The 22,949-nt window shown below is 43.1% G+C and overlaps 1 protein-coding gene across 1 annotated transcript in view; it reads left to right on the top strand.

Annotated features, from left to right (window-relative positions):
- Cadps (calcium-dependent secretion activator 1) overlaps positions 1-22,949 on the top strand; it is a 1,554,015-nt gene that overhangs the window by 439,710 nt on the left and 1,091,356 nt on the right. Inside the window, exon 6 of the mRNA XM_071665310.1 lies at positions 682-857. Within this exon, the coding sequence (XP_071521411.1) occupies positions 682-857 (176 nt within the window). The remainder of the gene's footprint in view (positions 1-681; positions 858-22,949) is intronic.

Raw genomic sequence — 22,949 nt, forward strand, 5'->3', positions numbered from 1 at the left:
GTTGCATCTTGATATTAGTCTCATGGCTTTGTTATGAACCGCAAGGGAACGATGAAGTTGCGGATCAAAACCTTAGATCAATGAATGAAATGATAAGCCATTACAGAACGTGTGTACAAGTTCTAAAATTGCCGGAGTTCAATTTTCTTGCCGATGATGGGATGGAGATGGTTTGAACGACCAAGGAACTTGGCTCTCAGGCCAGACTCTTAGATTTATGAATGACAAGAGCACCAGTGTCTGTGGGTAGGGAGGTAACCGGGTTATTATATAGTTCTTGCATCACTGTCCGGTATAAATGAGTCAGCCACATTCCAGACATGATCATGAATTTGAACTTTCTGTTTTGACCGTGTTCATGGCAAGGCCATACCTGGTGGTGAAGTGTGTGAAGTCGTCAAGGAGGAGAACTTGAAGTCTCTCATTTGAGGAGGTGTTAAGACAGACGTCATAAGCTCAAGGTTGGACAGAAGTGTGTGCATGAAAATGATGACTGGCTCAGGACCTCTCTCTCTGTGAACTCCCCCTGGGCAGAAGGGAGCGAGAGTTGTTCAGCCCTGGACCTGGTGGAGAGAGAGAGAGAGAGAGAGAGAGAGAGAGAGAGAGAGAGAGAGAGAGAGAGAGAGAGAGAGAGAGAGAGCAGAACCTGTCATTAACGAGACCTTGTCTTCCCTTCCCCAGAGTTTCCTGAAGGGGGAGCTGCAGATCGCGGCGGACGAGGCCTTCACTAACGCCGTACAGAGCTACTTCGAGGTCTTCCTCAAGAACGAGCGGCTGGCCTCCATGGTGTTGTCGGGCGCCTGTTCCCAGCACGACCTGAGGGAGGTCTTCAAGCACAACGTCGAAAAGAGAGTCAGGTGAGTTGTAGTGGTGTAACCTGGAGAGGAGTCAGGTTGTAGCCCTGTCGTACTCCCAGGAGTTGTAGTGGTGTAACCTGGAGAGGAGTCAGGTTGTAACCCTGTCGTACTCCCAGGAGTTGTAGTGGTGTAACCTGGAGAGGAGTCAGGTTGTAACCCTGTCGTACTCCCAGGAGTTGTAGTGGTGTAACCTAGAGAGGAGTCAGGTTGTAACCCTGTCGTACTCCCAGGAGTTGTAGTGGTGTAACCTGGAGAGGAGTCAGGTTGTAACCCTGTCGCACTCCCAGGAGTTGTAGTGGTGTAACTACTTTTAACATTCTTGCCCGTAGTTACCACAAGTTAACATTCTTGCCCGTAGTTACCACAAGTCAACATTCTTGCTCGTAGTTACCACAAGTTAACATTCTTGCCCGTAGTTATCACAAGTTAACATTCTTGCCCGTAGTTATCACAAGTTAACATTCTTGCCCGTAGTTACCACAAGTTACACTCTTGCCCGTAGTTACCACACCATAGGCAAGTCAAACATCTTCTGCTATGATTGTAGTCACACAGATAGAAATGATCTACGCTGGATTAAGCCATAAGTATGAACATTTTTTTCATTTATTTATTCCTATGTAGAACAGTTACCCACCCAAGCCTTATTTATCACATTGTTGAATACATTTGACTTGGGAGAAGTTCACACTGACGTAAACCATAAGGGGTATTGGTGTGACAGGACGCGCGCTGGTCAGCATCGGTCGCCACTTTGGTGGGGAGGAGGGATGAGTGATGTTGCTGGTGTGGGGATGAGTTACGGTGGTGGGAGAGGAAGGATTAGTAGTGTGGGAGGAAAAGTTAGTGGTGGGTCAGGAGAAATAAAGTGATGATGGTGGTGGTGGAGGAAGAATTAATGGCGACGAGGCAGAGGGAATAAGAACCTAGAAAGGACGGGTGATGGATGAGCTGATGGTCCACGACCAGGTGATCTACAGTCTTAAAACAGGGTAGGAAACCAGAAGGCGCCTCCCCACCCACACCGCCCTCCGGCTCAACTGCCGCCAGGGAAATTATAGAAAGAAAACAACGTGCAGGACCGAGAAAGTCTACTGCCGTGGATTTTTTAGGAAAACATGGACGGAAAAAGTTTACACAATACTGACCCAACCTCACTCTGGCTTGCGACTGAAAAAGTGCGAACTGCTTTGATTTTTTTTGGAAGGTCGAGTGTGTGATGATGACAGACATTTACTGAAGCATCTAACCAGATTTGATTTGTGGGTGTTGATAGACTTTGTATTGACCACGTCTAGGGGTAACGCATTTATTCATGTCAATATGAAAAAGAAAGTTTGGCAGTGTTGTTGCGACATTTCCTTTATTTTTATCTCTTCATGCTATTGTTTCTGGTCTTGAATGTGTATGTAAGATATCATGTTTTATGTTGGCCAAATTATTTGGTATTTTCACATGTTAAAGATCTCGTCAGAGTGCGCCATCTTTGAATTGGTTCTACTTATTCTTCGTATTTGATTAAGTTTAGCGACCTGCACTGACTAGCGTATAAGTTTGGCAACCAGCACTGAGCAGCGTATAAGTTTAGCGACCCGCACTGAGCAGCGTATAAGTTTGGCAACCAGCACTGACCAGCGTATAAGTTTGGCAACCAGCACTGAGCAGCGTATAAGTTTAGCGACCCGCACTGAGCAGCGTATAAGTTTAGCGACCCGCACTGAGCAGCGTATAAGTTTAACGACCCGCACTGAGCAGCGTATAAGTTTAACGACCCGCACTGAGCAGCGTACAAGTTTAACGACCCGCACTGAGCAGCGTATAAGTTTAACGACCCGCACTGAGCAGCGTATTCCACATGAAGTCTGACCTGGGCCTCGGTAAAGATCTTTTGTTTAAAAGTTTAAATTTCTAGCAAGGAAATTGAGGTTTCCGCTAACTGTTATTGTGTGCCACTGAGCATTGTTGTTCGTGTTGTGTTTGGGTCATTGTTGATATAATATTAGCACTCCAGGGAGAGGCTCTGGCCACTTGTATTGTGATGTTGGATCACCGAGCATTATCGTAGCAGGTTCTTGGTCGGTAGTTTTAGCGCCAAACTCCATCACTTTCCATTCGTGCACGAAATCTATTTGGCTTGTCTCTGACCACACCGTAGGCTTGTCTCTGACCACACCGTAGGCTTGTCTGATCCACTCTGAATATTTAGATAAGTTTTGTGTCATCGAGAGAGAGAGAGAGAGAGAGAGAGAGAGAGAGAGAGAGAGAGAGAGAGAGAGAGAGAGAGAGAGAGAGAGAGAGAATCAAAGGCAGTGTTGGTGGTGGAGGCAGGATAGGTGTTGATGGTGGTGGAGGAGGACAGGTGTTGCTGGTGTCCATCTTGACAGGTTCCTCAGTACAGGAGGAGCGTTCTGGGAAGGGTAGGGCAGATGGATCCAGGTAGCTACAGTAGTCCAGTGTACACAGTGTCCCATCATGGAAGTTCTCCGCAACAGTGCCTAGTCATTTTATTGATGTAGCAACGCACAATATGGGGAACATGAGGTTAAAATTAGAAATGGTGCCATTAGATGAATGTTATACGATTATCATGCCTTAAATCCTGTTTAGTTATCAAGAAGAGAACCTTCCTGACTGAATGTGGCATTAAGGTACACTTGATAGTAACGAAGAGTTGGAAACCAGACTGAACAGAACGCTTGGATGATCACTGATGCTTTCACAGTCTAATACATGGAGTCACGCGCACTACGTAACATGCAACACAATAGTTCCACCTCCACCTGCAGTTCTCTGCAGGTGGACTCGAAGCCACCCGAACCACTTCATAATCAGTTACCAGCCCACAGGCAGAGGGGGAAAAGCTCACCCTCCCATCACACCCTTGAGCATCCTGTGCTAACAGAGCCTTCTTATCCCAGGAAAGAAAACATTGGCAAAGCATATATACCTTCTAAGGACTATGGAAGCTTACCCTCGACCCTCTTTTCCCGTTCCCCAACTCCACTCCACCAGACACACCTCCGTCCGTTCCTCCCAGACATGCTTGAGTTACAACTTCATATGAGTTTGCATTCTGGACGCCAGACATCTCGTCAACATTATAAACATCAGTTGAATGTCACACAAGAGCCATTTGACCACCAGAATCTCAGTTGTCTTGCACTAACCCAGGAATGACACATCACTGTGGCACCGCTTAACCTATGCCCATCCGCTGGAGATGACTTATTAAGACAAACAAACGAAGGGACTTTATTCAAACAAACCACTATGGCTGTGTAGACCTTATTTATGAATTACCAGAGCAATACACGTTGCTCCTCTGAGCTGTTTTCGCTGGATTGCCTGTTCACGTGACGTACGTGTAAACAACCACAGGTAGGGACACTGAGACCTACATGTGATCTGCCTGCCAGCTGTTGTTTGCCTTCCCAGCAGTATAATGGAATATTGATATCATGCTGCTCGGTCACCAGTGAACTTTGTTGAACTTATTCAACAAAATGAGTTACGTTTATTGTCACATTCAGTGTGCTGTACTTATGTAATTGTAACATTCAGTGTGCTGTACTTATGTAATTGTAACACTCAGTGTGCTGTACTTCAGTAATTATAATTTTATTCAGATGATTATTTTGATCATTGCACAAGGGATATTTGAGGCCCCACTTTGACCCAGTAGAGTGAAGTGTTTTAGATACCTGGGAGTGGCCATGGCAGCAGATAGAACCATGAAGGTACACTAGGGTATAGCGACGGGTAAGCGGGCTCAGGTTCTGGGTGGGAGGAGAGTTACTTTCTGTCAGGACAGAGATGCTGATGTCGGAAAGTATGGCGGGTCTCGACGGGTGCTTTATGGCTTTCTGGCCTCTGGGCCCGTAGATAAACGACTACAGAAGAGGTAGAAGGAAGAGTATATTTCAGAGAGCTGAAGAGAATGTGCTGAAATGGTTTAGGAAAATATGGACAAGAGGATTACCGAAAAGGGAAACTTCTTAGCAGCGGTGGATAGAAAAGAATGAGATGGAGCGATCAATGCTGTGAGTGACTAGGGCCTGAACATGCTGCATTTGGACGTGAGGCCTACATGGGATAGATTGAATTCGAGTGATATGGTATACTAGGGGTGACGTTGTCAGCGGAATGGACCCAAGGCATATGAAGTGGTCAGGAGACACCAGGGAAAGGTGCTGGGGAGCCTTACTTGGATGTGTCTCTGTTATGTTATTGGCTCTCCCTCGCTACCCGGGAAACGGCAGACAAGAATGAATACTACCCACGTAGTGTCGTAGAAGGCGACTAAAAGGGGAGGGAGCTGGGGGCTGGAAATCCTCCCTTTTCGTTTTTAATTTTCCATAAGAAGGAACAGAGAAGAGGGCCAAATGAGGGTTTTCCCTGTTAGGCCCAGTCCTTTGTTCTTAACGCTACCTCGCTAACGCGGGAATTGGGGAATATGATATATATATATATATATATATATATATATATATATATATATATATATATATATATATATATATATATATATATATTGGAAAGGATCACAATTTTGCGCGTGATCAAGATATTCCTATGAGTCCACGGGGAAAATGAAACACGAAAAGTTCCCAGGTGCACTTTCGTGTAATAATCACATCATCAGGGGAGACACAAGAGAGAAATATAAGTCAAATGATATACATCGAAGAGACGAAGCGAGGACGCCATTTGGTAAACATGTGATTGTCCAAAACATGTTTTGGACAATCACAACCACACTGTGGTCAAGCTGGGAACATCATGACATCTTATTGTGCCACACTGTGGTCAAGCTGGGAACATCATGACATCTTATTGTGCCACACTGTGGTCAAGCTGGGAACATCATGACATCTTATTGTGCCACACTGTAGTCAAGTATTTTTCTTAATGGTGGGTGGGTGGGGGATGACAGGGGAAGGCACAGTCAGTAGACAGATGTGTATACTCGAGTATACACATGTATGTCGTCGACTGTACTGAGGTGTGTAAGTGGTTTGTTCGGGATGTGTGTATGTTTGTTGTTTTCTGACCCTGGACTGGTAGCCTGGGGCTGCACGTATGTGTACTGATCATCTTGGTTTGTGTGATACTACTAGTTCAGTGGGTGACTGAAGCTTGTGTCAGCACCATGAAGTTATGTAGTGAACCCGTTCTTTGTCGTATTAGTGCCTCTGTTGAGGTCTCAAATATGTCTCTTAGTCTTCTAGGTTTGGCCATATTTTTTTGCACTGCTTACCCTGAGCATGTACGTTTGTACCCATTGTTGTTTGTGGTGTTATTTGTAACAACGCTTACCATGATGAAGCTTTGGGCGACAGCATCAGTCAACAGGACGCTGTCGCACCCGGCCACACTGATCGTATGAATCAGATCAGAGATCAGCAGTTGAGCACTTCCGACCCTTAATAAGGGAAGACCCACCTACGTGTGTATATTAATGACAACACTTGACATATTTGACAACCAGAACCTTACAGTTTACTCAGTTGATGTCCCACGATGTGGCTGACCCTCATTGCCTGAAGTCCTCTGTCAAAATACTCCGGCTTAAGGAGCCGTTTAGTGCTCGCTCATCGTCATTAGTGGTCCAGCAAGTGACACCTGCTTCTCTCATTTTTGGTTTGTGGATTGTAGTGCTCCCTCTCCTATGGTCTCCTTTGACAAGACTCGCTCGGGTGGGACACCAAACCCGGCAGTCTCAGGCAGCAGCTCGAACTACGAGACCTTTGGTCATGTCTTCCTGCAGAACAGACCAGAGATAACAGCTGCCCACTAACACGGGACATAGGTTTGCCTCTTCCTCCTGCAGAAGTTCCACAAGACCCGGCAACCAAGCGCTTCTCCTACAGAACACCTACACTTACTCCAGCAACACGGAACCCCAGCTAAGCCTGCCTATCATCTCACCTTGTTACCATAATGCCACACTTGTAAGAGCATTTTGCCCTGGCCTCCATCACGAGTGTACATTAACCAATAAGCACTGTGGTTGTTGCATCTGCTTCTGTACCCCTCTCTGTCCTCATAGTCACGAAAGAACGTAAACGATTAATAATTGATTAGCCTCAAAACTTAATTTGAATCTATCATTTACTTCTTTTGTATTGTCGATGTAGGAGTATTTTTGATTTGTGGCGAATGATAATGCCATATTTTGTACCGTGTGCAGCTTCAACATGCATGATATGCAGTGGAGGTTTATGGATACTGGAGTTTAGTCTAGTGTGGGAAGGATCATCAGTTGTAGCCTGTGTGTTGACACAATCTGTACACACAAGTCAGAGCGGCTTGACCTGTGGGGTGCTTTGGTTTACACGTACGAGTGTGACATCAAGGCCCTCTCATGACCTTTCTTGCTTGCATCATGACCCTCTCATGACACTGTCTTGGTGACATCGTGACCCTGTCTTGGTGACATCATGACCCTGTCTTAGTGACATCATGACCTTTCTTGGTGACATCATAGCCCTGTCTTGGTGACATCATGACCCTGTCTTGGTGACATCATGACCCTGTCTTGGTGACATCGTGACCCTGTCTTGGTAGCATCATGACCCTGTCTTGGTGACATCGTGACCCTGTCTTGTTGACATTGTGACCCTGTCTTGGTGGCATCATGACCCTGTTTTGGTGACATCGTAACCCTGTCTTGGTGACATCGTGACCCTGTCTTGGTGGCATCATGAATCTGTCTTGATGACATCATGACCCTGTCTTGGTGACATCGTGACCCTGTCTTGGTGGCATCATGACCCTGTTTTGGTGACATCGTGACCCTGTCTAGGTAACAACGTGACCCTGTCTTGGTGACATCATGACCCTGTCTTGGTGACATCGTGACCCTATCTTGGTGACATCGTCACCCTGTCTTGGTGACATCATGACCCTGTCTTGGTGACATCATAACCCTATCTTGGCGACATTATGACCCTGTCTTGGTGACATCATGACCCTGTCTTGGTGGCATCATGACCCTATCTTGGTGACATCGTGACCCAGTCTTGGTGACATCATGACCCTATCTTGGTGACATCGTGACCCTGTCTTGGTGGCATCATGAACCTGTCTTGGTGACATCATGACCCTGTCTTGGTGGCATCATGACCCTGTCTTAGTGACATCATGACCTTTCTTGGTGACATCATAGCCCTGTCTTGGTGACATCGTGATCCTGTCTTGGTGATATCGTGACCCTGTCTTGGTGACATCGTGATCCTGTCTTGGTGACATCGTGACTCTGCCTTAGTGACATCTTGACCCTGTCTTGGTGACATCGTGACCCTGTCTTGGTGACATCATGACCCTGTCTTGGTGACATCGTGACCCTGTCTTGGTGACATCGTGACTCTGTCTTGGTGACATCATGACCCTGTCTTGGTGACATCATGACCCTATCTTGGTAACATCATGACCCTATCTTGATGACATCATGACCCTGTCTTGGTGACATCATGACCCTGTCTTGGTAACATCATGACCCTATCTTGGTGACATCATGACCCTGTCTTGGTGACATCGTGACCCTGTCTTGGTGACATCGTGACCCTGTCTTGGTGACATCAGGACCCTGTCTTGGTGGTATCATGACCCTGTCTTGGTGACATCATGACCCTGTCTTGGTGACATCATGACCCTGTCTTGGTGACATCATGACCCTGTCTTGGTGACATCGTGACCCTGTCTTGGTGACATCATGACCCTGTCTTGGTGACATCGTGACCCTGTCTTGGTGACATCATGACCCTGTCTTGGTGACATCATGACCCTGTCTTGGTGACATCATGACCCTGTCTTGGTGACATCATGACCCTGTCTTGGTGACATCGTGACCCTGTCTTGGTGACATCGTGACCCTGTCTTGGTGACATCATGACCCTGTCTTGTGACATCGTGACCCTGTCTTGGTGACATCATGACCCTGTCTTGGTGACATCATGACCCTGTCTTGGTGACATCGTGACCCTGTCTTGGTGACATCATGACCCTGTCTTGGTGACATCATGACCCTGTCTTGGTGACATCAGTGACCCTGTCTTGGTGACATCGTGACCCTGTCTTGGTGACATCATGACCCTGTCTTGGTGACATCGTGACCCTGTCTTGGTGACATCATGACCCTGTCTTGGTGACATCATGACCCTGTCTTGGTGACATCGTGACCCTGCCTTGGTGACATCATGACCCTGTCTTGGTGACATCGTGACCCTGTCTTGGTGACATCATGACCCTGTCTTGGTGACATCATGACCCTGTCTTGGTGACATCGTGACCCTGTCTTGGTGACATCATGACCCTGTCTTGGTGACATCGTGACCCTGTCTTGGTGGCATCATGACCCTGTCTTGGTGACATCGTGACCCTGTCTTGGTGACATCATGACCCTGTCTTGGTGACATCATGACCCTGTCTTGGTGACATCGTGACCCTGTCTTGGTGACATCATGACCCTGTCTTGGTGACATCGTGACCCTGTCTTGGTGACATCATGACCCTGTCTTGGTGACATCATGACCCTGTCTTGGTGACATCGTGACCCTGTCTTGGTGACATCGTGACCCTGTCTTGGTGACATCATGACCCTGTCTTGGTGACATCATGACCCTGTCTTGGTGACATCATGACCCTGTCTTGGTGACATCGTGACCCTGTCTTGGTGACATCATGACCCTGTCTTGGTGACATCATGACCCTGTCTTGGTGACATCATGACCCTGTCTTGGTGGCATCATGACCCTGTCTTGGTGACATCATGACCCTGTCTTGGTGACATCGTGACCCTGTCTTGGTGGCATCATGACCCTGTCTTGGTGACATCATGACCCTGTCTTGGTGACATCATGACTCTGTCTTGGTGACATCATGACTCTGTCTTGGTGACATCGTGACCCTGTCTTCGTAGCATCATGACCCTGTCTTGGTGACATCGTGACCCCTGTCTTGGTGACATCATGACCCTGTCTTGGTGACATCATGACCCTGTCTTGGTGACATCATGACCCCCGTAGGTCAGATAGGTAACATCATGATCGTTTAGTAACCCTGCCACGGAAGGGTATACCCAGAATATGTTCAAGGTATTGGGCGATGCATCACATACGTTGATGGATGGCAGAGTAGTGGAGTGGAGAGGATAGCACAGACACCAGTCTGTGTTCATTGTTGATAAGGCAAATTGTTCCAAGTCTTGGATGACTGGATTACTCTTATCTCTGTTGTTTTGATATCTTTCAGCGTCATAAACCCTACTTAAGGCACGCTGATCTGGAAATTTACATAGGTGTCAGTTATATATCAGTATTTTGTTTGGGCTGTGTAACACATCACTTTGCCCTATATTTGTGATGCGTCGTTAGCGAATGATCCAAGAACGGGAGATCCATTTTAGCTACGTTGTTGGTGGGTGATACACAGACGGAAGATACATTTTAGCGTGACTAAAACAATTTGCACAACTGCTCTAGTTTTATTTGTTTTATGTATAAGAAAATAAGAACTGTTCTTTCCCAACATGACTTTACCCTTTTGGTGGGTAGTGAGCGTATGAGCTACCTAGTCGTCAGGAGGAACACCAGAGGAGGTTGTGAGAGTAACAGGTTTTAGGGGCCATCTGTAGTGAGAGCCTTGCATAATGGAGAGTCTCCAGTGGATGTGTTTACACAGGCGTTTATGATGCTATGATACCTCTGAAATGCACGCAGCCCAACTTTGATGGTTGACGTCTAAAATGAGATGTAAGATATTGAAAACATTCTTTAGATATTTCGATGCTATACAGGTTCCATATCCCCTACATATTTGCACTGTTGAACTCACCACATTGTCACTGTGTACAACTTTTAGGATCACTGTTCCCATCAAGGATGTGGTTCTTAAAGGCACGAGAAACAATCATGGGGATATCGTCTGATAATGGGGCTAGAGTACACAGGAATACAAAGGAATGCACACAACAACAGACCAGTGGGTGCTCACGAGGCTGTGTGATAGTGGAAGATATCAGATGCTCACACATTAGTGTGGTAAATGTTAGAAGGCCAGACAGATCATTCAAAGAGAATAACCTGTAAATTGTCAGTGTGACTGAGGACGCGCATATTATGTAAGTCTTGGACTTGAAGCGAAGTATTTATTCAAGTCTATTCTTAAACGTATCTATCGTCTAACTGGCCTCGAATCGGCTCATTCGAGGTAAAGCTATTGCCCACGAGTTTGTATACATTACTACGAGTAAAATCAGACAACTCCAGTATTGGGTAACATGATAGACCAAGATCATCAAAACTTCTGATCGTTTTCAATACTTAACCTTCTCTTTTGTAAGCTAAATAGATTCAAGTCGTGTAATCTGCTCTCGTAGGATTTGCTTCTCAGTCAGGGAATCATCTTCGTACCTCGACGCTGTACTCTTTCCTTTTTTTTTTTAAATGGTGACCAAAACTAAACATTATTCTATATATGGACGAACAGTGAACTGTAAATAGTAAGGATGATTTCCCTAGACGTAAATTCGAAGCCCCAACCTACAGAACCAAGATTTTCTCCACGCAACTTCTGTGTACTGCTTACTTAGTTTTGTCACCCTAGATCATTACACCCAAATCTCTTTCCTCATGTACATTTTACAGTTCATACGGTAACTTGCCTTTATGTTTTTACTACCAATATGTAAAATTGTGCCCTTGATATTAAGATTCATTTGCCACTTATGCGTCCAGTTCATCAGTATCTCTATGTCAGTTTCAAGACATTCAGGTTCATTTGTACATTTATATCCCAGCTTTGTATCACCAGCGAATTTTGATATCTTACAAATGCAGGCCATTATCAATACCATTGATATATATGAGAAAGAGAACCGGTCCCAAGACTGAACCTTGCGGCACACCACCTATTACTGTTCTAAGGCTTGACCGTTCATAACTTTTCTCTGTTTACGGCTATTTAACCACTTTCTTATCCACTTAAGTACAACCCCATCAATGCCACGTCACTTACCGTTAGCTAGTAAGCTTTGATGCGGAACATTATGGAAAGTTTTCCGAAAACCTGGAAAGTTAACATCAACTGCTGTGCTTTCGTCATCCACGTTGCGTATATCACCAAAGAGATCAAGCCAATTTGTCAGATATGAGCGATTTCGTCGAAAACCTTATAATGAGAATCTCTTTTCCATGTTAACTGAGACGCACGGGCAACTGAGGCCCTAGTCACGGCCATCTCATTAGCGATATATATATATATATATATATATATATATATATATATATATATATATTTTTTTTTTTTTTTTTTTTCATACTATTCGCCATTTCCCGCGATAGCGAGGTAGCGTTAAGAGCAGAGGACTGGGCCTTTGAGGGAATATCCTCACCTGGCCCCCTTCTCTGTTCCTTCTTTTGGAAAATTAAAAAAAAAAAAAAAAAGAAAACGAGAGGGGAGGATTTCCAGCCCCTGCTCCCTTCCCTTTTAGTCGCCTTCTACGACACGCAGGGAATACGTGGGAAGTATTCTTTCTCCCCTATCCCCAGGGATAATATATATATATATATATATATATATATATATATATATATATATATATATATATATATATATATATGAATGTCGGTTTGCGGCAGGGATGCGTGATGTCTCCATGGTTGTTTAATTTGTTTATAGATGGGGTGGTTAGGGCGGTGAATGCAAAAGTTTTGGAGAGAGCGGCAAGTACGCAGTCTGTTGTAGACGAGAGGGCTTGGGAAGTGGGTCACTTGTTGTTCGCTGATGATACATCGCTGGTGGCTGATTCGGGTGAAAAACTGCAGAAGCTGGTGACTGAGTTTGGTAAAGTGTGTGAAAGAAGAAAGGTGATAGTAAATGTGAATAAGAGCAAGGTTATTAGGTTTAGTAGGGTTGAGGGACAAGTTAATTGGGAGGTAAGTTTGAATGGAGAAAAACTGGAAGAAGTAAAGTGTTTTAGATATCTGGGAGTGGATTTAACAGCAGATGGAACCATAGAAGCGGTAGCGAGTCACAGGGTGGGGGAGGGGACGAAGGTTCTGGTAGCGTTGAAGAATGTGTGGAAGGCGAGAACGTTATATCGGAGAGCAAAAATGGGTATGTTTGAAGGAATAGTGGTTCCATCAATGTTATATGGTTGTGAGGCATGGACTATAGATATTATTGTACGGAGGTGGGTGGATGTGCTGGAGGTGAAATGTTTTAGGACAATATGTGGTGTGAGGTGGTTTGATCGAGTGAGTAATGAAAGGGTAAGAGAGATGTGTGGTAATAAAAAGATTGCGATTGAGAGAGCAGAAGAGGGTATGTTGAAATGGTTTGGACACATGGAGAGCATGAGTGAAGGAAAGATTGACAAAGAGGATATATGTGTCAGAGGTGGAGGGAAGAAGGAGGAGCGGAAGACCAAATTGGATATGGAAAGATGCAGTGAAAAAGATTTTGAGCGATCGGGGCCTGAATATATAGGAGGGAGAATGGCGTGCAAGGAGTAGAGTGAATTGGAACGATGTGGTATACCGGGGTCGACGTGCTGTCAATAGACTGAACTAGGGCATGTGAAACATCTGGGTTAAACCATGGAAAGTCTATGGGGCCTGGATGTGGAAAGGGAACTGTGGTTTCGGTGTATTACACATGACAGCTACAGACTGAGTGTGAACGAATGTAACCTTTTTTTCTGTTCCTGGCGCTGCCTCGCTGGAGTGGGGGGGGGATGCCATTTCGTATGTGGCGGGGTGGCGACGAGAATGGAAGAAGGTAGCAAGTATATGTGTATATATATATATATATATATATATATATATATATATATATATATATATATATATATATGTGTGTGTGTGTGTGTGTGTGTATGTATGTATATATATCAGTGTATGTATATGTATGCATACGTTGAAATGTATATGTATGTATGTGCGTGTGTGGGCGTGTATGTATATACATGTGTATATAGGTGGGTTGGGCCATTCCTCGTCTGTTTCATTGCGCTGCCTTGCTAACGCGGAAGACGTCGGTTAAGTTTAATGAAAAACAAAAGAAAAAAAAATAAAATAAATATATATATATATATATATATATATATATATATATATATATATGTACATATATATATATATATATATATATATATATATATATATATATATATATATATATATATATATATATATATACATATATATATATATATACCCTAACCTGAGCCAGGTAGCCATTTTAGCGACCAACCCCTAGGGGTGGATGAACAGCTGGGTTGATTGTGGACCGCCTGCCGTAACCAGGATTCGAACCTGTGCTCTCGACCCTGGGCGGCCCGTGGATGCTTCAAGTCAGGAACGCAGACCGCTAGAGATCCAGTGAGTCGTTGTCTCGTAAATGGTTTAGAATTATTTTTCAAATTATTTTGGTTCTCTTAAGTTTACCAACTACAGACGTGAAGTTAATTGGACGATAATTTCCATATTACCAGTCATCTATAACCTCACCCGTAGCAAGAGACTGAGGACCGTCAAGGGCTTATCTTAAGTTCATTTTTCGCCTCTTTCATTGTCCTCGGAGGAAACCTACAAGCGTCTACCGTTTCATTCATTTTTGATTCCGTTTGTTGCTGGAAGTTTGTCATCAGTTTCTATGTCAGTTTGTTGAAGGACGTTCTCCACCATTGTCAGAGACAGGATATGGGACGTGGGTTGTGTGTTCGATCGTAAATATTGAAGTAAACAAGTCGTTTGATATTTTTGCCATGGCTTCGTTGTCTTGAACCTAGTCTCTGTTTACTGTAATTAATGGATCTATTGACTGAGTAATGATTCCCTTGCTTCTGACATAATTGAAAAACTCCTTAGGGTTTCTTTTTGCAGTTTTCAGCTCTGTACACTTCATATTGACGTTGACTTTGTCGTATAACTCGATCACTTTCTCTACGCACATTTAGATAACTAACTTTATCATGTTGGTTTTTGGATTTTTCGAATTTCTTATGAGCTACTTTTTTTCTTAGACCTAAGGCATTTTTTTTTTTTTATTTCGTTCCTCTAACAACTTGTATTGGTTTTATAAACGACCGTCAACCACGTATTGGTAGATATTTTCCTTCTGCTCCTTTAGTAGTTTTTCTGGAGCTTTTCCAAGCTACGTTGATGTCATTTTCATTCCCAGGTTTACCTGCCAAGAGCATTTTTCTTTATTTATGTTGAAGGCTCCAGTCAGAGACATAAGTCCCCATCAAGGCCAGGCTTCATTTGAAATGTAGAGAGGATAATGAATGAGGAAAAGAATAGACAAAAGAAAGTATTTACGAATTTTCGAGGAAGTGAAAATGCGCTAGGTCATAGTTACTGGGAAAGACATGAGAAAGTAGAGTTGCAAATCCTCGACGTGTAAGGAAAGAAACGGGTATCAAAGCAGTCCATCGTTGATTTGCCGAAGATCATTCAATTTTGCACGTTTAAAAGCGTTTTTTTTTTTTTTTCCCGCGACTGTCATGTAGACCAAAATGACATGCAGTGTTAAGAGCGATCTCAAAAGTAATTTGTTGGTGATCAATTGTACCCAACTTTTCTCCAACATTATGAAGGAGATCCTCACTTGTAGGTAAAACTATATCGTATATATTCTCGTCGCGACCAAGTTTCTTGACTGATTACATTAGGGCACCATCAGGCACCTGTAGGGAGAGGCCACGCCCGGAAGAAAGGGTCTCCCCACATAGTTACCGGTATGTTAAAATCTCCCAAGATGGTAGAATCTTGTTCATTACAGATGTCTACTGACTGATCAAATATTTCCTCTACCTCTGGTGTCTGTGCAGGAGGCCTGTAAACTAGTCCGATATCTTTTTTTACGTAGTTTGTCTTTAATATCAACAAAAATGGAAGTCGACATTCTCAACGGCCGCATTAAAATTTTTTTTACGGGATTTAAATGTGAACAGGACACCGTAGCCAACTTTATTCCCTTCTTGCTATTCAACAAAGTGAATCTTGGAATTGAATATTTTGCTCATATCGAACCAAGATTCGGAAATGAATTTCTTGCCATATTATCCTCGTGACGCTGTTATCTCTCTAGACTTTATACCGTGGACTCCGAGCGTTAAGATAAGATATTTTTTTGATGAAACTTAAGACCTATTTTGGAAAGATTCTTACGGAGTGGGGACGGGTCTGCTGCAGTAACAGGCTCTGTCATTGCCTTGTGTGTGTTCAGTTGACACCTGCATTCATACTTCAGTTAGGAAAGGATGTTTTAGGATGGTAAGGACGCGTTGTCATCCCCCTTCTGTGCTGGTTGCAAATCTTACTGTTGTTCAACATAACCGGCTCATCTCTTACGCCAGCTTAGGCTCAACACCAGGCTGTGCTCCGAGGTGTTATGCGTCACTAATAGAACATTACTTTGGAATAACTTGGTGAATAACGTGTTCTTGCTGGTGAACACGTGAGTACATCTGACATGTTCTTGCTGGTGAACACGTGAGTACATCTGACATGTTCTTGGTGGTGAACACGTGAGTACATCTGACATGTTCTTGCTGGTGAACACGTGAGTACGTCTGACATGTTCTTGCTGGTGAACACGTGAGTACGTCTGACGTGTTCTTGCTGGTGAACACGTGAGTACGTCTGACATGTTCTTGCTGGTGAACAAGTGAGTACATCTGACATGTTCATGCTGGTGAACACGTGAGTACATCACCTCACCATAGCAAGTTGTTGCTCGGGTTCATCTCTTGAATAGGCCATCTTAATGAGGACATTTCGTGGCCACTGAATGTTTTGAGAGAAGGCATCAGCCATACGTTGTATTGCTCTCCAGGGACATCTTTAAAGTTTAAGGGGTTTAAACCTTGAGGTGTCTACAAACATCCAACAAATTTGCTGGATGGGTTTGTTTAAGACCAAATGTAGAACGAGATACATTGAGGTCTTAGGAAAAAAAGAATTGAGATCCCATATCAGAACCACTGTTCTACGTTCAGAAGCAGAGTAGTGTTTGTCTGGCTATGATAGGGTTGTGCTCTCTTGTGTGGTGGTGGTGGTGGTGTGTGTTGGCATCTCTTGTGTGGTGGTGGTGTGTGTTGGCATCTCTTGTGTGGTGGTGGTGTGTGTTGGCATCTCTTGTGTGGTGGTGGTGGTGTGTGTTGGCATCTCTTGTGTGGTAGTGGTGTGTGTTGGCATCTCTTGTGTGGTGGTGGTGGTGTGTGTTGGCATCTCTTGTGTGGTGGTGGTGTGTGTTGGCATCTCTTGTGTGGTGGTGGTGTGTGTTGGCATCTCTTGTGTGGTGGTGGTGGTGTGTGTTGGCATCTCTTGTGTTGTTGCATGAAGGCTGTGCTGAGGGCCCACGCTGCTGGGGCTCACTGATGTAACCCAAAAGTCAGAGAAAAATCAAGGTATTTCAGGATGGGTTCCCGGATCACTTGACTTTTTAAGGTCTGAATTATGGATTGTGTTGGTGGGGACTCCAGTCATGGGGTGTATTTTGTGAGGGATGCAGGCAGCCAGGCTTTTAAACTTTGGAACAGAACATCCGTAAAATCCAGCTGCTCTGAAGATGGCCACTGTTCTTCTCATTATATTTGACGATGTTCAAGACTCCGTATTAGTTCCATCAGCGTCCGGCTTGTACACATCTTAAGCTAACTGTATGTGAGCAAAATATTTACCTGGTGAGGACATAGTGTCATGTTAAAGCCAACTTATTGAAAGCCTGATAAGGTTTTTCTCGAGATGTGTCACAGATGGGTAGTGATGTGGACACTGGTAGTGATAACGTTGGACTATACCATGTGACATGACCAGAGTTGGGTCATTTATGCTGACCCTTCCTCTGTGTACTGGATTTTGTGGATGATTCCCGAAAGGTGCCAGATTATCCACCAGAGAACAAAAGTATGATTTTGACCTTTAATATTACTTTTTTTCAATAATGAAAGAAGCCTGTATTTTCTATATCTGACAGTAATAGTCCTTTAAAACCATATTCGATAGTGAAAAACTATGATTTATGTAAAAGAAAATTGCAAGAAATAACTCTTCAGTAAATGGTATGAATAAGAGGCAAGAAGTTTAAAAAATATAGAATATATAACTAAAGTGATATAAAGAAGGTCTCGCTATATAGATTCTATATGTGCTCCAGCAAAGCTAGCAGTTTTATAGAGAAAATTGAAAGTCCTTCTATTAACACGATTCTTATTTTTATGTCTTCTGTTTCACTGTACGATTATAGAAATCATTATACAAACTGCGTATTGTAACATACGGCAGCACGTGCCTGGATATGGCGGTCAAGTACAAACATCATGGGACAGGGAAACTGTGGTTTAGGTAACCATGGGCTAAATATCCGGACTCTCACAGTCAGTGAGTGTGAATGTTGAGTCACACGATCTCTGCAGCTAAGATGGTTAATTCCGGTTTTTGTTAAAGGATCAGGTAAGCTGGATTGGTCTCTGCTTTTGGTTACGCCACGAATGAAAAGTCACCTTCGGCAAAGTTTTATCACTGGACTATCACCATCTAGTCAAGAAATTTGGTCCCTCCCAAGGGAGTCCCGCCATTCTCATACTAACTGTAGCACAACCCTGAAGCTACCGGGACATCTGGAGGATTTCTTAGGCATTATATGTTAATATCGTAATGATGAAAGTTTAATTTTGAAGTATAGGTCATCTAAACTGAAACCTCCCCCCCCACTTCTCTCTCTCTCTCTCTCTCTCTCTCTATATATATATATATATATATATATATATATATATATATATATATATATATATATAGATAGATAGATAGATAGATAGATAGATATATGCTGAAGGCTCAAATCTCGGACAAACGTCCACATCATGGCTGGACCTTAATTGAAATACAAAGAGAAAAAAATGGAAAAAGGAGAGACATGGAAAAGTATTTACGAATTTTGGAAGAAGCGAAAAAAACTTTTTTTTCTCTTTAAAGTGCCAGTTCATATAGTTATTCGGAAAGATATGAAAGGGTAGGAACTTCAAACTTCCAAGGTGTGAGGAAAGAAACAATTATCACAATGGCCCATCTAAAGTTCCAAGGTGAAAGGAAAGAAACAGTTATCACAACGTCCTATCCTGGAGTTGACGACTTCCACACAGTAATCATGTGACGCGGCAGGTGGTGGTGGTGGTGGTGGGGACAGACAAGCAGACAGCTCTCGGTTGCAAAAACCAATGTAACACTTACAGAAGAGGGGCAGTGATCCAACACTGCGGTGTAGTAGATAACAAAAAATGTTTCTGCAATGCAGATATTCATACATACTCATCGTTACAGTAGACAGACTTGAGCAGTTGGACAAGGTCACAGCAGCTTGCTACGGTAATGCTTTTTTGTAAGAAATGCGGACGTGTTGGACGGTTTTGTCACTCAGAGGAGATCAAGTCTTCGACAAAGAATGTAATGTGATGTAAAAGATTGTCTCCATATAAAGCGAAGGAAAGCAATCCTTTAACGAGACAAAGAAACCTGAATAAGAAAGATACAAACGGAAGTCTTTGCAAAATTTTGCTGAGACTGTGAAAGAGAATCTTCCACAGTACCAACAATCAATTGCACCAGGAGAAATTGAGCACCACCCTAACATATCCCAGAAGCACTGAAGACGGTAAAGCAACAGACATCGTCTCTGTGGCAACCATCCAGACGTAAGGCATTACCAATTTCTCCCTTTAAAACAGTCGAAAACGCATCAGTGAAGAGAATGAAATGCTTGGCCACACTGAGGATGAAGTGTTCACAGCGTGTGAGGATTGAGAAGCCCTCGACAAGTGCCCAGCCACTGTCGTCGGGAGCTCCAAACCAAAGGTCAGACGCTGTCATCCCCACCAAAGACTATTGCCAGGGGACGCCAGTCAGAAAGTTCTCTTCAGTCGCTGACGGGTGTCAGAGATATGGATAAATAGACGGACAGAATATCTGTAGCACTTACTAGTGTAAGAATTGACCCTCAAGAACCCATCTCTTAAGGCACCAGGTTGAATTACCCGTTAATGGATTTTTTGCGTAATTTTCTCTTTTCTAGACGGCATTTCATCCATTATCCGACTTTGAAGATATTAACCATGTAACAATTGTAGGAGATTGGAAGTTCTAGAGGTATCGTATATTCACAAACTGGACCCCCATATCAGACAGGTTTACACATGGGGTACCATTTTATTGCATAGCAGCCCATTTAGCATATCACACAGCTCGGTTTCAAAAGCCAGTTTCCTGATGGTGTGGTCAAGTCAAATTAAGAGCACATCCTTGATCTTGAGAAGTAATCATTTATCTGTGTTAATCTACCTGCCTCATAGTATAAAACGTTAAGGATGATATTTGGGCAAACTTAAACTATCTGTCTCCTATGTTTAACATTAAGGAAGGAAGCTGTGTCAAGACGAGATGCAGATCGAGTGAGATAGGAAGTAGTGGAACTGAAGGATGTGGCTGAATGCAGTGTTGAGTCGTCAGCGTATGAGTGCGGTTGATTATTTGCCGGAAAAAGATGGAAAAGTGTAAGAGACAGGGCAGAACCCAGAGGGACACCGTTGTTGAGAGAGAGAGAGAGAGAGAGAGAGAGAGAGAGAGAGAGAGAGAGAGAGAGAGAGAGAGAGAGGTGGGGGGGGGGAGGGGCAGATCCATCAACAACCACAGAGATAGATCAGCCGGAGAGGACGTTAGGTATGAAGGAGCAAAGTGAGGGAGGGAAGCGAAAAGATGGGAGAATAGAGATAAGACCCTAATGCCACATCTTTTCAAAAGCCTTGGATATGTCAAGGGCTATTACACATGACTCCCACAATCTTTCATGTAAACCTTTGCACTTATCGATATTAGAATTCACTTGCCTCTTATGACCTCAGTCCATCACTTTGTCTGCTTCCGTTCAAAGCTGCAAACACTCAATTTCTGTTGTGGATTTCTTTTCTCACTTAGGATTATCTGCGAATTTCGATATCTTACAATGCAGTCCATTATCACCATTATATATATATATATATATATATATATATATATATATATATATATATATATATATATATGTAGAGAGAGAGAGAGAGAGAGAGAGAGAGAGAGAGAGAGAGAGAGAGAGAGAGAGACTTGCCCATATTCATACTTGTCTTAAATCCATTCCTGGCGCCTCTCCACCCCATTGGAAACAACATCGCTACTCCTCGCTTCGGCGAGGTAGCGTCAGGAAAACAGACAAAAAAGGCCACATTCGTTCACACTGTCTCTAGCTGTCATGTGTAATTCACCAAAACCACAGCTCGCTATCCACGTCCAGGCCCCACAGACTTTTCCATGGTTTACCCCAGACGTTTCACATGCCCGGGTTCAGTCCAGAATCAGCACGTCGACCCCGGTATACCACATCGTTCCAGTTCACTCTATTCCTTACGCGCCTCTCACCCTCCTGTATGTTTAGGACCCGATCGCTCAAAATCTTTTTCACTCCATCCTTCCACCTCCAATTTGGTCTCCCGCTTCTTGTTCCATCCACCTCTGTCTGACACATGTATCCTCTTTGTCAAACTTTCCTCACACATTCTTTCCGGGCAATGATATATTACTTTTTTTTTTTGAAAATGGGTGTTACATTGGCAAGCTTCCATTCCTCTGGTACATTCCTCATAGCAAATGACTTAATGAAGAGAACAGTCAAGGGTTTAATCATCTTATTTTTCTACTCTTCCATTGTCCTCAGATATATCTTATCTGGGCTTGCTGTTTTGTTTATCTTTATTTCAGTTGGAGCTGATACTGTATCTTCAACGCTTATATCCACGTGTCACAAAATGTTTTCCTCTCTTAGCATTGGAAATGGATTCAGGACATGAGCAATATCTTTAATTGTAAATACAAATGCGACAAAATCATTTATAATCTTTGCCATGTCATTATTGTACTCTATTGAATCATTATTTTCAGTTGTTAATGAGCCAACTAATTGAGTGATAACTCTCTTGCTTCTAACATATCATAAAACTTTCGTTTCTATTGCTGTTGTTAGCAATATATACGCTTCATACTGAGGTTTCCTTTGACGTATAGGTCTCATAGTTTCTCTGCGCAGACTTACATAATTTGCTTTATCAAGCTGGCTATTGGTCATTTTGAGCTTCGTAGTGTAGCTTTCTCAAAGCTACACATTTTGATCGAAAGCCAAATAAACAGTGGACAGAGGCAGTTAAAACGGCGAACAAAATTCATAAATTCATAGGTCGGGCTACCGAATTTAAGTTCGGGGAAATTATCCTTACTCTTTACAAGGTGCGTCTCCTTCTTGGCTACTGTTTACGTTCTGGCCATCCTACTTGGAGGAAGACAGACAGACATTGGAGAAAGTATAGAGACAAGCTGCCACGATGATTCTCGGACTGAGAAACAAATCATATGAGAGCTGATTAAACGACTTAGATTTATTTACTTTAGAAAAGAGAAGGTTAAGGAATGATCTGATTCGTTCAAAATTATCAAAGGCATCGATGAAATATATTATCTCGATCTAACCACTTACTTAGGGATAGATTCTTCTGATTTCAGTCGTAGTAATGATTACAAACTCGTACGCAAACGTTTTACCTCGAGTGAGGCGAAATACTTTTCTTCAAGAGGATTGTTAACCTTTGAAATGATTTACCAATTAGAGTGGTTGAAAGTAGCACCATAGATACGTTTAAGAATAGATTTGATAAATATTTCTCTTTAAATCAGTGACTGACATATTTTGCGCTTCCTTATCTACATGAAAAGTTTATATATATATTTTTTTTTTTTGTCTTTGATATGTACGTACATCTACTCTTAATTAAGCACTCTGCTCTATGATACCACTATCGCAAACAGCCATGAAGGGACCAAGTTGTCTGTTGTTTGAATTCTTTGGTTTTCCGATGTATTTGTATTGTATCTATCATTATTATATTTTACATTTAGTTCTTTACAAGTTACGTAATGTTGTGTTACGTCCTCTGCTTCCTGTATTCTAACACTTTTCAGAGCGCTGTCCACTTCGTCGATCCCTTTTAAAATCCTAAAGGCTGTGATT

Source organism: Panulirus ornatus, chromosome 10, assembly GCF_036320965.1.
Source record: "Panulirus ornatus isolate Po-2019 chromosome 10, ASM3632096v1, whole genome shotgun sequence".
In the NCBI taxonomy this organism is placed as follows: Eukaryota; Metazoa; Arthropoda; class Malacostraca; order Decapoda; family Palinuridae; genus Panulirus; species Panulirus ornatus.